Genomic DNA, 13,449 nt, shown 5'->3' with positions numbered 1-13,449 from the left:
ATGGGGTTAATTCAATCTCAGATATGGCCTTATTCCAACTTGCAGTTGCTCCTAATGTTCACAGTTGCCCGTGGGGTCCCCAGTCTGTCCCCCACCTGGACATGAGGGGGCAAAGATCAAGGCTCATTAGGACTCATTCACTCTCTTGGGCTGGAGAAAGGGGAGGGTATGACAGCCACATATGTGTTGTGCCGGAGAGTGGCTGTTGTGCCCTGTTGGATGTTGTTACAGTCTAAGATAGATTGTGAGTTCTTCCAGAGGAAAGTGGTACAGTTTGTGGTTCCCTAGAAAGAGCTCAGCTGTTAAAGCTCCCAGCAAGTTGCGGGCAGTAACTTGTACCTGCTCATAGCCTGGAGGTAGCTGCAACATCTGGGATCAGGACCACATCCATGGTGTTTTGTCTGCTGCCTGTAGCACCCCTCCTGGCTTTGGCAATGGTTGTCATGTCTATTTCCTCAGCCTTGTTTTAGTAGCCCTCTCAGTGCATCCTCATAGCCGCTAGCCCCCTACCTCTCCCTGGGATCTTCACTCAGCCTCTGGCCCGGGATCCACCCTCTGCTGCAGGCCAAGCTTCCTAGCCACTCATCCCGGCTCCCCATCCCCACCCTCTGGTATGGGCTGAGGCTTGTGAGCTGCTTATGGGCTGAGAAGCTCTGTTGGGCAGCTTTCTGTATATTTTGCCTTCTGAGCCCCACTGCTACATGCACTCTGAGGTTCCACAGCTCCCTCTTGGTCCCACCTGAAAGGGGATTTCCTAGTGTGTGGAAACTTTTCCTCCTTCATGACTCCTTCCCTCCCTGGGGGCACAAACTCCTGTCCTGAAGTCCTCTGTCTTTCTTTTTTTAATGTGTTTCTTTTGTCCTACCTCATTCCAGGGAAATTAGCTTGCCTTTTTGGAGGCCTGGGGTCTTCTGTGGTCATCTAGAAATTGCTCTGTAGGAGTTATTCCATATTTTGATGAGTTTTTTTTTTAATGTATTTGTGGAGAGCAGGCGATCTCTGCCATCTTCTCCGCCCCCCCTCTTTTTTTAGCTTAAAAAAAATTTTTTTTATTGATGTATAGTTGATTTGGTTGATTTCTTTAATGATCCATTTGTAGTTTAATAACATATGTATTGGGGCTTGCCTTGTAGCTCAGTCAGTAAAAAATCTGCCTGCAGTACAGGAGACCCAGGTTCAATCCCTGGGTTGGGAAGATCCCCTGGAGAAGGAAATGGCAACACACCCCAGTATCCTTGCCTGGAAAATCTCATGGACACAGGAGCCTGGTGGGCTTCAGTCCGTGGGGTCGCAAAGAGTCAGGCACAACTGAGCGACTAACACTTACTTACTTAACATATGTATAGCCTCAAAGTGTTTGTGTTTTTAACAGGTTTTCTCCCTTTAATTGATTTCTGATCTCATAGCGTTTTGGTCAGAGAAGATGCTCTATATGATTTCTATCTTCTTCAATTTACCAAAGATTGATTTGTGATCCAGATGATATCTATTCTGGAGAATGTTTTGTGTACACTTGACTATATTTTGCTGCTTTTGGATGGAATTTCCTATAAATTAAGTCTATCTATTACATCTATCTAGTCTAATATGTCATTTAAGGCTTGGGTTTTTTAAAAATTAATTTTCTGTCTGAGTGATCTGTCCCTTGACATATGTGAAACTCTCAAATCCCCTATTATTGTGTTATTGTCAATTTCCCCTTTTATGACTGTTAGTGTTTGCCTTATCTATAGATATACTCCTGTGTTGTGTGCATATATATTTCCCACTGTTTTATCTTCTTCCTGGATTGATTCCATAATAATTATATGTGTCCGTCCTGTCTCTTGTAACAGTCTTTATTTTAAAGTCTATTTTATTTTTCTGATACGAGTATTGGTATTCCAACCTTCTTTTGATTTCCATTTGCCTGGAATATCTTTTTCCATCCCCTCACTTTCAGTCTGTTTCCATAGGCCTGAAGTGTGTCTCTTATAGATAGCCTATATAATGGTCTTTGTTATATCCCTTTTAGACAGTCTTTTGGTTGGAACATTTAATCCATTTACACTTACGGTAATTATCGATATCTATGTTCCTATTTTTATTTTCTCAATGGTTTTTGGTTTGTTTTTGTAAGTTTTTTTTTTTTTTCTTCTGTTCCTTTTTTGTTCTTTTCTCCTGTGGTTTGATGACCATCTTTGATGTTGTTTAGTATTGTATTTGAGTTGCTTTTTCCTTTATGTATGTGTTTCTACCATAGTTTTTTGTTTGCATTTCCTGTAAGATTTTGCTATAGCAGTATGTGTATACTCATTTCTCTTTTCTCTCTCTCTCCACACACACACACACACACACACACACACACACACACACACACACACAGACTGGTTCCAAATTGGGAAAGGAGTGCATCAAGGCTGTATAGTGTCACCCTGCTTATTTAACTTACATGCAGGGTACATCATGTGAAATGCCAGACTGGATGAAGCACAAGTTGGAATCAAGGTTGCAGGGAGAAATATCAATAACCTCAGATATGCAGATGACACTACCCTTATGGCAGAAAGCAAAGAGGAACTGAAGAGCCTATTGATGAAAGTGAAAGAGGAGAAAGTAAAAACTGGCTTAAAATTCAACATTCAGAAAACAAAGATCATGGCATCTAGTCCCATCACTCAATGGCAAATAGATGGGGAAACAATGGAAACAGTGAGAGACTTTATTTTTTGGGGCTCCAAAATCACTGCAGGTGGTCACTGCAGCCCTGAAATTAAAAGATGCTTGCTTCTTGGAAGAAAAGCTATGACCAACCTAGACAGCATATTACAAAGCAGAGACATTACTTTGCTGACAAAGGTCTGTCTAGTCAAGGCTGTGGTTTTTCCAGTGGTCATGTATGGATGTGAGAGTTGTATCATAAACAAAGCTGATGGCCAAAGAATTGATGCTTTTGAACTGTGGTGCTGCAGAAGACTCTTGAGAGTCCCTTGAACTGCAAGGAGATCAAACCAGTCAATCTTAAAGAAAATCAGACCTGAATATACATTGGAAGGACTCATGCTGAAGCTGAAACTCCAATACTTTGGCCACCTGATGTGAAGAACTGACTCATTGGAAAAGACCCTGATACTGCAGAAGATTGAAGGTGGGAGGAGAAGGATACAACAGAGGATGAGATGATTCAGTGGTACCACCGACATGCATTTGAGCAAGGTCTGGGAGTTGGTGATAGACAGGGAAGCTTTGGAATCACAGAGTTGGACATGACTGAGCAGCTGAACTGACTGATACATACATATGTGTGTGTGTATATTTATGTTATATATGTGTGTTAAGTTACTGGTTTCTTATTATTTTTCAATGGAGTTCCCATTTCCTATATTTGTACTCTCTTCATAGTTCCTGGTTTTGATATTATATTTGTGTATGGCTGATTTCTGGCTTTTTGCTTTTACTGGTGAGCTTTCCTATATGTGATTTCTTGTTTCTAGTTGTGGCCTTTTTTTCCCTGCCTAGAGAAGCTTCTTGCCTTGGTGGTGCTGAATTCTCTTGGCTTCTGCTTGTCTTTAAAGTTTTTTTATTTCTCCCTTGAATTTGAGTAATAACTTTTCTGGGTAGAATATTCTAGGTTGTAGGTTTTTCCCTTACATCACTCTGAATATATCATGCCACTCCCTTCTGGCCTGCAGAGTTTCTGCTGAAAATTCAGCTGATAGCTTTATAGGAATTCCCTTATATTTTATTTGCTGCTTTTAATATTTTTTTTATTGTATTTAGTTTTTCTGAGTTTAATTAATATGTGTTCTGGTATCTTCCTCCTTGGATTTATCCTGTATCTTCATTTCCTGGTCTTGTGTGATGTTTCCTTTCACATTGTATGGAATTTTTGGACTATAATCTCTTCAATATTTTCTTAAGCCCTTTGTCTTTATCTTTGTCTTCTGGGATCCCTATTATTCAAATGTTGGTGAAATGCACCAAACAAACAATATTGTGTCTTCATTTATTTTCATTCATTTTTCTGTATTCTGTTCCATGATAGTTATTTCCATGGAAGAGGGTCTGTTTTCCAGTTGGAGTAGAAGCACTGAGAGTTGTGTTCCATGTGGCTTTATTTCCCTGAAGTGTGTGCTCTATTCCTAAGGAGGTGAGCACGAGGGGAGTGAGCCCTGTATGTGCACATCAGGTCTATATGCCACCCGTGCAGCCATTTGCAGTTCTGCCAGAAGCAGCCCAAGGTTGTGTCTTTCTCTGTTGTATTCATCCCAGACCTCTTGCTAGGCTGTTGCTGGGGGGCAAGGTTTTGTGACTGCTGATCTGCCCACTGGAGCCTAGGCTGCCTCTGTGGTAGGACTCTCCAGGACCTGTCTATTCCAGATCTAGCTCTAAGCTAAATTGGAGGTGGGCAGAACTGAAGGGCTCCCACTGGGAAAGGAATTACTTTGTACCACACCATAGGGACTCTCCATGGTAGATAAGTGATTCTGTGATGCCACCAACCAGCTGCTTTATGCATCAACAAAGTCCACTGCTGCCAAATTTGCCATGGTCAAGGTCACAAGCCTGTCAACACTGGAGCTGTGCAGTGCTGTGAGCATGCTGACAGTAATGTTCCTGTGGGCACTTATCCTCTAACCTGCATGTGCTCCTACGGCAGACTTAATGCCCAGCTCTATGTGTGCTAATGATGGACTCTGAGTTTTGGCCTGGACTACACTCCAAGCCCTCTGGAACTAGACCATATTCTCTCTCAGAGTCCTTCTGTTGAAGCCTGTGTTTCATTGCCTAGCTGGGCAGGGCACATTAGAAACCCTGCCCAGTGCCTGTTTGGGGTGGGAAGTGGCATGAGGTAGCAACTGATACAGGTACAGCAGCTGATACACATGCACTCCTTGCAAGTAGAGTTCATTCCCCTCCTGTCCATCTCTTTGTCCTAGAAGACCTCTATGAAGGAAAGGGGGAGTTCCTAGGGAGAGGGGCCACCTGTGTGGACCTTTCCTCTTTTACAACTTCCTCCCAGAGGTGCCAGTCTCATTCCAATGCCTTTTCCCCCGTCCTGCTCAGTTACATGGGAATCTTTCCTGCTGCTTCAGCTGTGTAAGAGATCTCGTGTTAGCTTTCAGTTGGTTTTCTGTGAAATTCGTTCTACATGTAGATGTATTTTTGATGTGTTTGCTGGGGGAGATAAGTTCCATGTCCTTCTACTCCACCATTTTGATCCAAAAAGAGTATTTTTCAAATATTAATCCTTAACATGAGAGAAAGAAAGTGTTGCCTTTCTCAAGTTCTTGAATGTGACCCTGAATTATGTGTGAAATTCTGTTTTGTCCAGAAGGAAAGTTCTCAATGTTAAATCCTGGAGTAGCAATGTTTGGGATGCAGAGCAGATACTACTCAGCTATTGAGGTGTGTGCTCTGCTATGGAGGCTGGCAGGGCCCTCTGAGGTACATTTGCATGTCAGCATGTTGCTTCTCTGTGCCTCGCTTTCTTCATGGGGACACTGAGGACCTCAGTGCTCAGCCCCCTGAGCATTTTCTCTCTGCCTGATCTCAAGCCCGCTGCACATCTCCTACATTGTGCCGTGTCTTTGCTAACAGGCTTCCTGTGAGCCCCTGAAGGATATGAGCTGATTTCCATGCAGAATGACCTGCTAGGGTGAGAGGGAGAGCCTGCCTAGGTTTAGGCAGTTAGGAAGAAGCTAATAGAAGTCTGGGGTAGGGGGAAGGTGGGAGCCGAGGCAGATCTCAGAACTGAGATGGTAATCCAGACTCAGTTCTGGTCATAAAAAATAGATAAACTTTGGGGACTTTTAGAATGGGTCTGCTTCCAAACTCATTCAGGTTGTTGGCAGAATCCAGTTCCTTGGAGGTGTAAGACTGAATATCCCATCCCTTGCTGGCTGTCAGCTGAGGCTGTCCTTAGCTCCTAGGGGCCTCTCTGGTTATGGACCTTGGACCTAAATCTCAGAACCAGCAATGTTATATAGAAGTCTCATGGTGGGAATTCTTCCACCCCCTTGGATCTCTCAAACTCTCTACCCTGGGCTCCCTCCAGCTCTCCTCTGGGACCTCTCCTACCGCTGTATTGCTGCAGCTCCCTGGAGTCTCCAGGATCTCTATGACTCTCCCTCTGAGGCTTCTCTTCTGCTTCTAGCTTGAGAAAGTTCTCTGCTTTTAAGGGTTCATGTGAGTCAGTTGTGCCCACTCAGATAATTCAGAGTAATCCCGCATCTCAAGATCTATAACCTGAAATACTTCTGCAAAGACCTTCTTGTCATACATAGTAACATAATGACATAAGCACATGTTATGAGGACTAAGGTGTAGGCTTCTCTATGGGGCTAAGGGGTGTCATCATTTTACTACCTGGAACAAGGCAACATCTTATAGTCTGGACTGTCCACCAACCAGGGTCTATGCCTTCTTTGTTGCCAACCTAAAATCTGTCCTACCCAAGCAGTTTGAATGTTGGTCTGCCATGCCCTCCCTGGCTATGGGGCAGCTATCCCTCTCCCCTTGGTGATGGGCATTCCCCTCCTGACCTCCCACCTCTATTGCACCCTTCCTAAAATTCTGGGTGGGTCCATACACTTTGAATTACACTGAGGAACAGGAGGATTGTCATGAAACGGACCATCAGAAACACGCTGAGCACAGCAGACTGGGGTTTGGGCTTGTGGGGTTCAGAGCTCTGAGGAGACCCTGAAGATTTTTATTAAGCTCTTAAGATCCAAAGTCTTATATTATTGACATGTCAAATATATTTAATCCTTAGAGCAAGCATGTAAATGGATGTGGTGTGCTATTTCAGGAGTTTTCATGGAAACTAGGTTGAACTCTTATATGGAATAAAAGCAGGAAGAGTAAAGTAAAACTTTGTGAGCCTTTGCCCTGCCTGCCTATGGACCTGATAGTTGTGTTGGATGCCTATGTATTTCAGGACAGTGTAAGGAGTATGTGGAGGGGGGACAGGATAAACCTCATAGGTGACACAGCTTATTATTTATTCCTTACTTCTCTCCATCCTCTGTATTCCAGTGTGGAGTTCTGGGCCAACAGCACCTTGGGGCACAACTTTCTTGATCCTCCCCCTCCCGCTCTGCTGTCCAGTATTAAAAAGTTACCCCTCAGGCCAATAAGGGCTGTTGGCAGTTGCAGATTTGTGTCTCACAATTCATAGTCCTCAGCGATGCACAATGCCAGAACTGAACTAACTTGGCTAAGCCTGGGTTCTGCATCCATCCCCAAACACTGACCTCTGTGGTTAGTGGATAAAAGATCCCAAAGGGCTTCGCCTAGTAGAGTCTACCTTTCCGTGATCTCATCTCTCTGTTGGTGTCAGGCTTGAGTTACATCCCTCACTGAGGCCACACTTGTGTATATGTGTGCACGTTAGTCTCCCTGAAGATCATGCATTCTGTCAAAAATGCCCACCCAGAGAAACATTATATTATCCTGGTTGCTTACATCCATCTTTCCATACACACAAAGGATTACCTGGTACATGTTCTGACCTGGAGTCCTAAAGGTGGTGGTTTTCATTTGAGATGAGAACCTCCTTGCATTTCTTAAGTTGAATCTACTTGCATTTCCTCTGAAAGATATATGCCACCATGGCATGGTGACTTGCTAGTTCTCCTTAGTATTTCTTCTTTCCTATCACATTCAACAACAATCAGATCAGACCAGATCAGTCACTCAGTTGTGTCCGACTCTTTGCGACCCCATGAATCACAGCACGCCAGGCCTCCCTGTCCATCACCAACTCCCGGAGTTCACTCAGAGTCACGTCCATCGAGTCAGCGATGCCATCCAGCCATCTCATCCTCTGTTGTCCCCTTCTCCTCCTGCCCCCAATCCCTCCCAGCATCAGTCTTTTCCAATGAGTCAACTCTTCGCATGAGGTGGCCAAAGTACTGGAGTTTCAGCTTTAGCATCATCAACAACAATAGCCCTATTCAAAAATGAATACTTGCAAGCAATGAATTTATCTTCTGTTTGCTGATATTTTTTGTGTTCCCTGCAGATATTCACATAAGCAATCACTTTCATAATGAACTGTAATCATCAAATCAAAAGTCTGTGAGATGGTTCAAGTATTATAGAACAAAAGAGAATAGAAGTCTACCTCCAGGATGAACTGAGATTTTATTTTACTTTTTGAATTTTGACTCTAGGTAACGGGACACTGATTGGAGCATCAGCAAATGTGGTTTGTGCAGGAATTGCAGAGCAGCATGGATACGGATTCTCTTTTATGGAATTTTTCAGGTACTTCAAAAATTTATTAAAATTTTCTATATAGTTTAAATTTATATAGTCCCTGCTGCTGCTAAGTCACTTCAGTCATGTCCGACTCTGTGCGACCCCATGGACTGCAGCCTACCAGCCCACCAGGTTCCCCAGTCCCTGGGATTCTCCAGGCAAGAACACTGGAGTGGGTTGCCATTTCCTTCTCCAATGCATGAAAATGAAAAGTGAAAGTAAAGTCGCTCAGTCGTGTCTGACTCTTAGCGACCCCATGGACTGCAGCTTACCAGGCTCCTTCATCCATAGGATTTTCCAGGCAAGAGTACTGGAGTGAGGTGCCATTGCCTTATCCGATATAGTCCCTAAGCTTAAGTAATTAAAAATAAGCCACACGTATTTAATATAAGTACGTTTTAATAATCAGCAAGACATTGGTATTTTATGTTGTTCTTTTGAACATTCCAATGGGGATTTGTGCCTTGACTGTCCAGAATGAGGGTGCATAATGAGAGTTTGACATCCTTCATGGCATTACCTAGTGAAAAAATTCATGATTGAAAGGATCCAGGAATACTGAAGACTGGGGGCAGCCTGGGAGCAGGTGCCTCTCAGGAACATAGCACAGAGAGGAGTCCCTGGATGGGGGAGTACAGCTGATGCCAGCTCCTGCAAAGGAGAATCTGCTCTGAGGGAGCTGGGCTTGCTCTGGGGTCCCAGGCCCTGCATGCTTGTTTTTTTTATGGCACTACTGCAATTTGGATGCAGGAACTGGGTAAAATATTCATTGGTGGTGCCTGTAAAATAGTGCTGCCAAAATGAACTGAAATTTATTTGGGGGATACAGTGGTGGCTATCTCGTGGAGGCTTGCATCCACATCATCTAAGCTGGACCCAACTTTTGATTTCTAGAAATAAGAGACAATTACCTTTATGGATATATAAAGCTCTTAAGGCCACATTCTTTCACAATAACATAATTATAAATTCAGATCTCACAGTACTCTCCAGACACCAGATACCATAATCCACTTCTCTGTGTTTCAGGCTGGGCTTTCCAATGATGGTTGTCTCCTGCATGGTTGGGATGTGTTACCTCCTTGTTGCTGATATCGTGATGGGATGGAATTAGTAGATATACAATGTATGAAGACTAAGGGAAGCTTGATCCATCATCAATGTCAGTAGAAAACTGCCGCAAAACCACTCTTTGGAGAAAAAAAAGGTGCTTACCATGGGGGTGCTCTGGAATGGAGACCTTTGCTATCCACATTCTTATTTGGGTGAAGCTGGAAAACTGTGATAAATATGAGATAACTTACCCAAGATTCTACTATAGGAAAATGTGTATATTTCAATATATATCTTGCTCTGTTCTATAGGAAAAGACACAAAAGGCTTGTGTTGTTTAAATGTCACTTCTCCTGAGGTGACTGTTTTCCTTCACGCAATCATTTTTTATGTTAAAATAAGAATTCAAATTGTTTATACTCTGAATGCATACCCTTCTTGGGAAGGGCATACAATTTGTCAGGCAACATTAAATATATTTAAAACATACTGCCCCTTGATAAAAGGTCTTAGAATTTGTTAGTCTCTTAGTTTTCAGTAGAGAAACTATTGATGTTGTCCATATAGGTCCACTCCTGTGGATACAGCACGAGTAGAAGGAAAGTAGATCTGAATGGGCAGATGTAAGATACTTAGCTTGGTCCATCATTTTTGTTCTTCAGCAAATGAAAAAAAATGTTCATGTCTGCAATAAAAGAAACAATGAAAGTGCCACCAGATTTTCTATCAAGTTTGTCAATTCTCCTGATACTGTCTCCAGAATTAATAGGTAAATGATCCAGTACCTATTAAATCCTGTTTCATAATGATAGAAGGAGACAGCACTGAAGGAACAAATGGCTTTTCTATGAATGTTGAAACGACAGAGTTAAACATTGTTGTGATGCCTCATGCATAAACCCTAAAGGTCCAAGGACGATGGGGACACACTTTTACAGTCTGAATTCAGATAAAGAGTGTTCTTTGACTGCATATGAAGATCATGTCCTTCTTGAGTTGCATTAGTAGCTATGTACAGGTTTGAGAGGCACCTCTATCCAGATTAAGGCCATGTGCAGTCAAGGGTGGAGGGACAGGTGGCCAAGCAACAGACACAACTAACACGGGAATTGGAACCACTTTCTCCTGAAATTTGTGTGTGCCTTGCAGATCTTGAGCCCCAGTCTCCTAAACACCACATAACAGAAGACAATGTGCATGCCTAACTTTATGGATCAGTTGGTTAGAGGATATTTGATTTACAGCACACAGTTCGACTTTGCCTGGTGGCAATGTTTCCCACAATAAGGTCTTCAATCTGTAGCAGGGCCCAGTAGCAGCCAAGAGCTGCTTTTACAGTGAAGACTAGTAGTCAGAATGGGAGGGTATGGACCTTATCCAACCATTCATGCTCTGCATTGTGATTTCCCCATTGAGGTCAGCCAGAGACACTGGGACTGCTTCAATGTGCTATGCCATTGCAGAAGGCCCAATTGGCAAGGCAGCTTGCTTGACAGCTAGGCCTGCTGAAGGACCTTTATTTGCTTGAGTGTCCCTCAACATTTGCAGCTTCAGGAGGTCATCTGGTAATGGGTTGAAGTAGCTTCTCCAATGTGTTATATGATTCCTACAAGATTGAAAGTGGACCTCCAAGAATTGTACTTTTTAATTTCTGTGTGTCATTAGTGCAATAATTTGTCTCTCACTTTGCAGGGTCATTTTAAATCACTGATTGGTATTAGCCTTTAAATTTTCCATTGAGAAATGAAATTGAGATGGTGTACTTTTTTGGTTTTACTATCTTGGTATGGATGAGAAGCTTCCTAATATAAAAGAGAACAAATTTGGAGAGTCTGATAGTTATTTATCATACTATCTATCCCCGGACTCATTCTGGAGCTGGGGAAATAACCTCAAGATGGGCCTACTACTCCACAGAATCAAGTATTGTATGAGCTTAGACCAAGAAAGCATCCGCCGTTTGACCTCTATAGGCTGCTACTCTAGAGGTCATTTTGGGTCACTGAGAATTGCAGAAAATTAATACTAGAAAAGAAAATCTCTTTTCATCAATGTATAAATTACTGTTATTGTGCTTGTTCAGTGGCTAAGAGGTGTCTATTTGAAACCCATTGAAATGCAGCATGCCAAGCTTCCCTGTCCTTCAGTATCTCCCAGGGTTTGCACAAACTCATATACATTGAGTTGGTGATGCCATCCAAACATCTCATCCTCTGTTGCCCCCTTCTCCTCCTGCCCTCAATCTTTCCCAGCATCAGGGTCTTTTCCAATGAGTCAGTTCTTCACATCAGGTGGCTGAAGTATTGGAGCTTCAGCTTCAATATCAGTCCTTCTAATGTATATTCAAGGTTGATTTCCTTTAGGATTGACTGATTTGATCTACTTGCAGTCCAAGGGACTCTCAAAAGTCTTCTCCAATACCACAGTTCAAAAGCATCAATTCTTCAGCACTCAGCCATCTTTGTGGCCTAACCCTCACATCCGTACATGACTACAGGAAAGCCAAAGCTTTGACTATTCAGACCTTTGTCCACAAAGTGATTTTTCTGCTTTTTAATATGCTGTCTAGGTTTGTCATAGCTTTTCTTCCAAGGAGCAAGCACCTTTTAATTTTATGACTGCAGTCACCATCTGCAGTGATTTTGGAGCCCAAGAAAATAAAATATGTCACTGTTTCCATTATTTCCACATCTATTTGCCATGAAGTGATAGATCAGATGCCATAATCTTAGTTTTTCGAATGTTGAGTGTTAATTTTTCACTCTCTTCTTTCACCTTCACCAAGAGGCTTTTAGGTTCCTTTTCACTTTCTGCCATTAGAGTGGTATCATCTGCATATCTGAGGTTGTTGATATTTCCCCTGGCAATCTTGATTCCAGCTTGGGATTCATCACGACGGGTATTTCGATGATGTATTCTGCATGTAAGTTAAATGTTGTCATGTCCAAGTGTTGTCAGTTAAGCAGAAGTAGATGCATTTTTTTGGAATTCCTTTGCCTTTTCTATCATCCAGTGGATGTTGGCAATTTGGTCTCTGGTTCCTTTACCTTTTCTAAATCCAGCTAGTATATCTGGAAGTTTTCTATTTAACTGCTAAAGCCCAGCTTGAAGGATTTTGAGCATTACCTTGCTAGCATGTGAAATAAGTGCAATTGTATGGTAGTTTGAGCATTCTTTGGCATTGCCTTTCTTTGGGATTGGAATGAAAAATGACCTTTTCCAGTTCTGTGGCCACTACTGAGTTTCCAAATTTGCTGGTATTTTCAGTGCAACACTTGAACAACATCAACTTTTAGGATTTGAAATAGCTCAGCTGGAATTCCATCACCTCCACCTAGCTTTGTTCATAGTAATACTTCCAAGGCCCACTTGACTTCACATTCCAGGATGTCTAGCTCTAGGTGAGTAACTGCATCATCATGGTTATCCTAGTCATTAAGACCTTTTTTTTTTTTTTTTGGTACAGTTTTGTGTATTCCCATTACCTCTTTTTAATCTCTTCTGCTTCTGTTAGATCCTTACTGTTTCTGTCCTTTATTGTGCCCATTTTGAATGAAATATTCCCTTGGTACCTCTAGTTTTCTTGAAGAGAGCTCTATTCTTTTCCATTCTATTGTTTTCCCCTATTTCACTGCATTGTTCACTTAAGAAGGCTTTATTTTCTCTCCTTGTTGTTCTCTGGAACTCTGCATTCAGTTGGGTGCATCTTTCCCTTTTCCTTTGCCTTTAACTTCTCTTCTTTTCTCAGCTATTTGTAAGGCCTCCTAGGAGAACCATTTTGCCTTGTTAAATTTCTTTTTCTTTGGGATGGTTTTGATCACTGACTCCTGTACAATGCTATGAACCAACTCATTGGAAAAGACCCTGGTGCTGGGAAAGATTGAAGGCAGAAGAAGAAGAGGGCAACAGAGGATGAGATGTTTGGATGGCATCACTTATTCAGTGGACATGAATTTGGGCAAACTCTGGGAGATGATGAGGGACAGGGAAGCCTGGTATGCTGTGGTCCACGGGATTGCAAAGAGTTGAATATGACTTGGTGATTGAATGACAGACCCTGTGATGAAAAGGACATCTATTTTGGTGTTAGTTCTAGAAGGTCCTGTAGGTCTTCATAAAACTGTTCAACTTCAGCTTCTTTTGTATCAG

At 42.4% G+C, this 13,449-nt stretch overlaps 1 protein-coding gene across 1 annotated transcript in view; it reads left to right on the top strand.

Annotated features, from left to right (window-relative positions):
• Positions 1-10,014, top strand: part of OCA2 (OCA2 melanosomal transmembrane protein) — a 326,371-nt gene extending 316,357 nt beyond the window's left edge. Inside the window, exons 23-24 of the mRNA XM_055571821.1 lie at positions 8,160-8,253; positions 9,277-10,014. Of these exons, the coding sequence (XP_055427796.1) occupies positions 8,160-8,253; positions 9,277-9,361 (179 nt within the window). The 3' untranslated portion in view covers positions 9,362-10,014. The remainder of the gene's footprint in view (positions 1-8,159; positions 8,254-9,276) is intronic.
• Positions 10,015-13,449: the final 3,435 nt, after the last annotated feature.

Source organism: Bubalus kerabau, chromosome 3 (genome assembly GCF_029407905.1).
Source record: "Bubalus kerabau isolate K-KA32 ecotype Philippines breed swamp buffalo chromosome 3, PCC_UOA_SB_1v2, whole genome shotgun sequence".
NCBI lineage: Eukaryota > Metazoa > Chordata > Mammalia > Artiodactyla > Bovidae > Bubalus > Bubalus kerabau.
The sequence above is the reverse complement of the archived record's forward strand: the minus strand, read 5'-3'. Positions and strand labels throughout refer to the sequence as shown.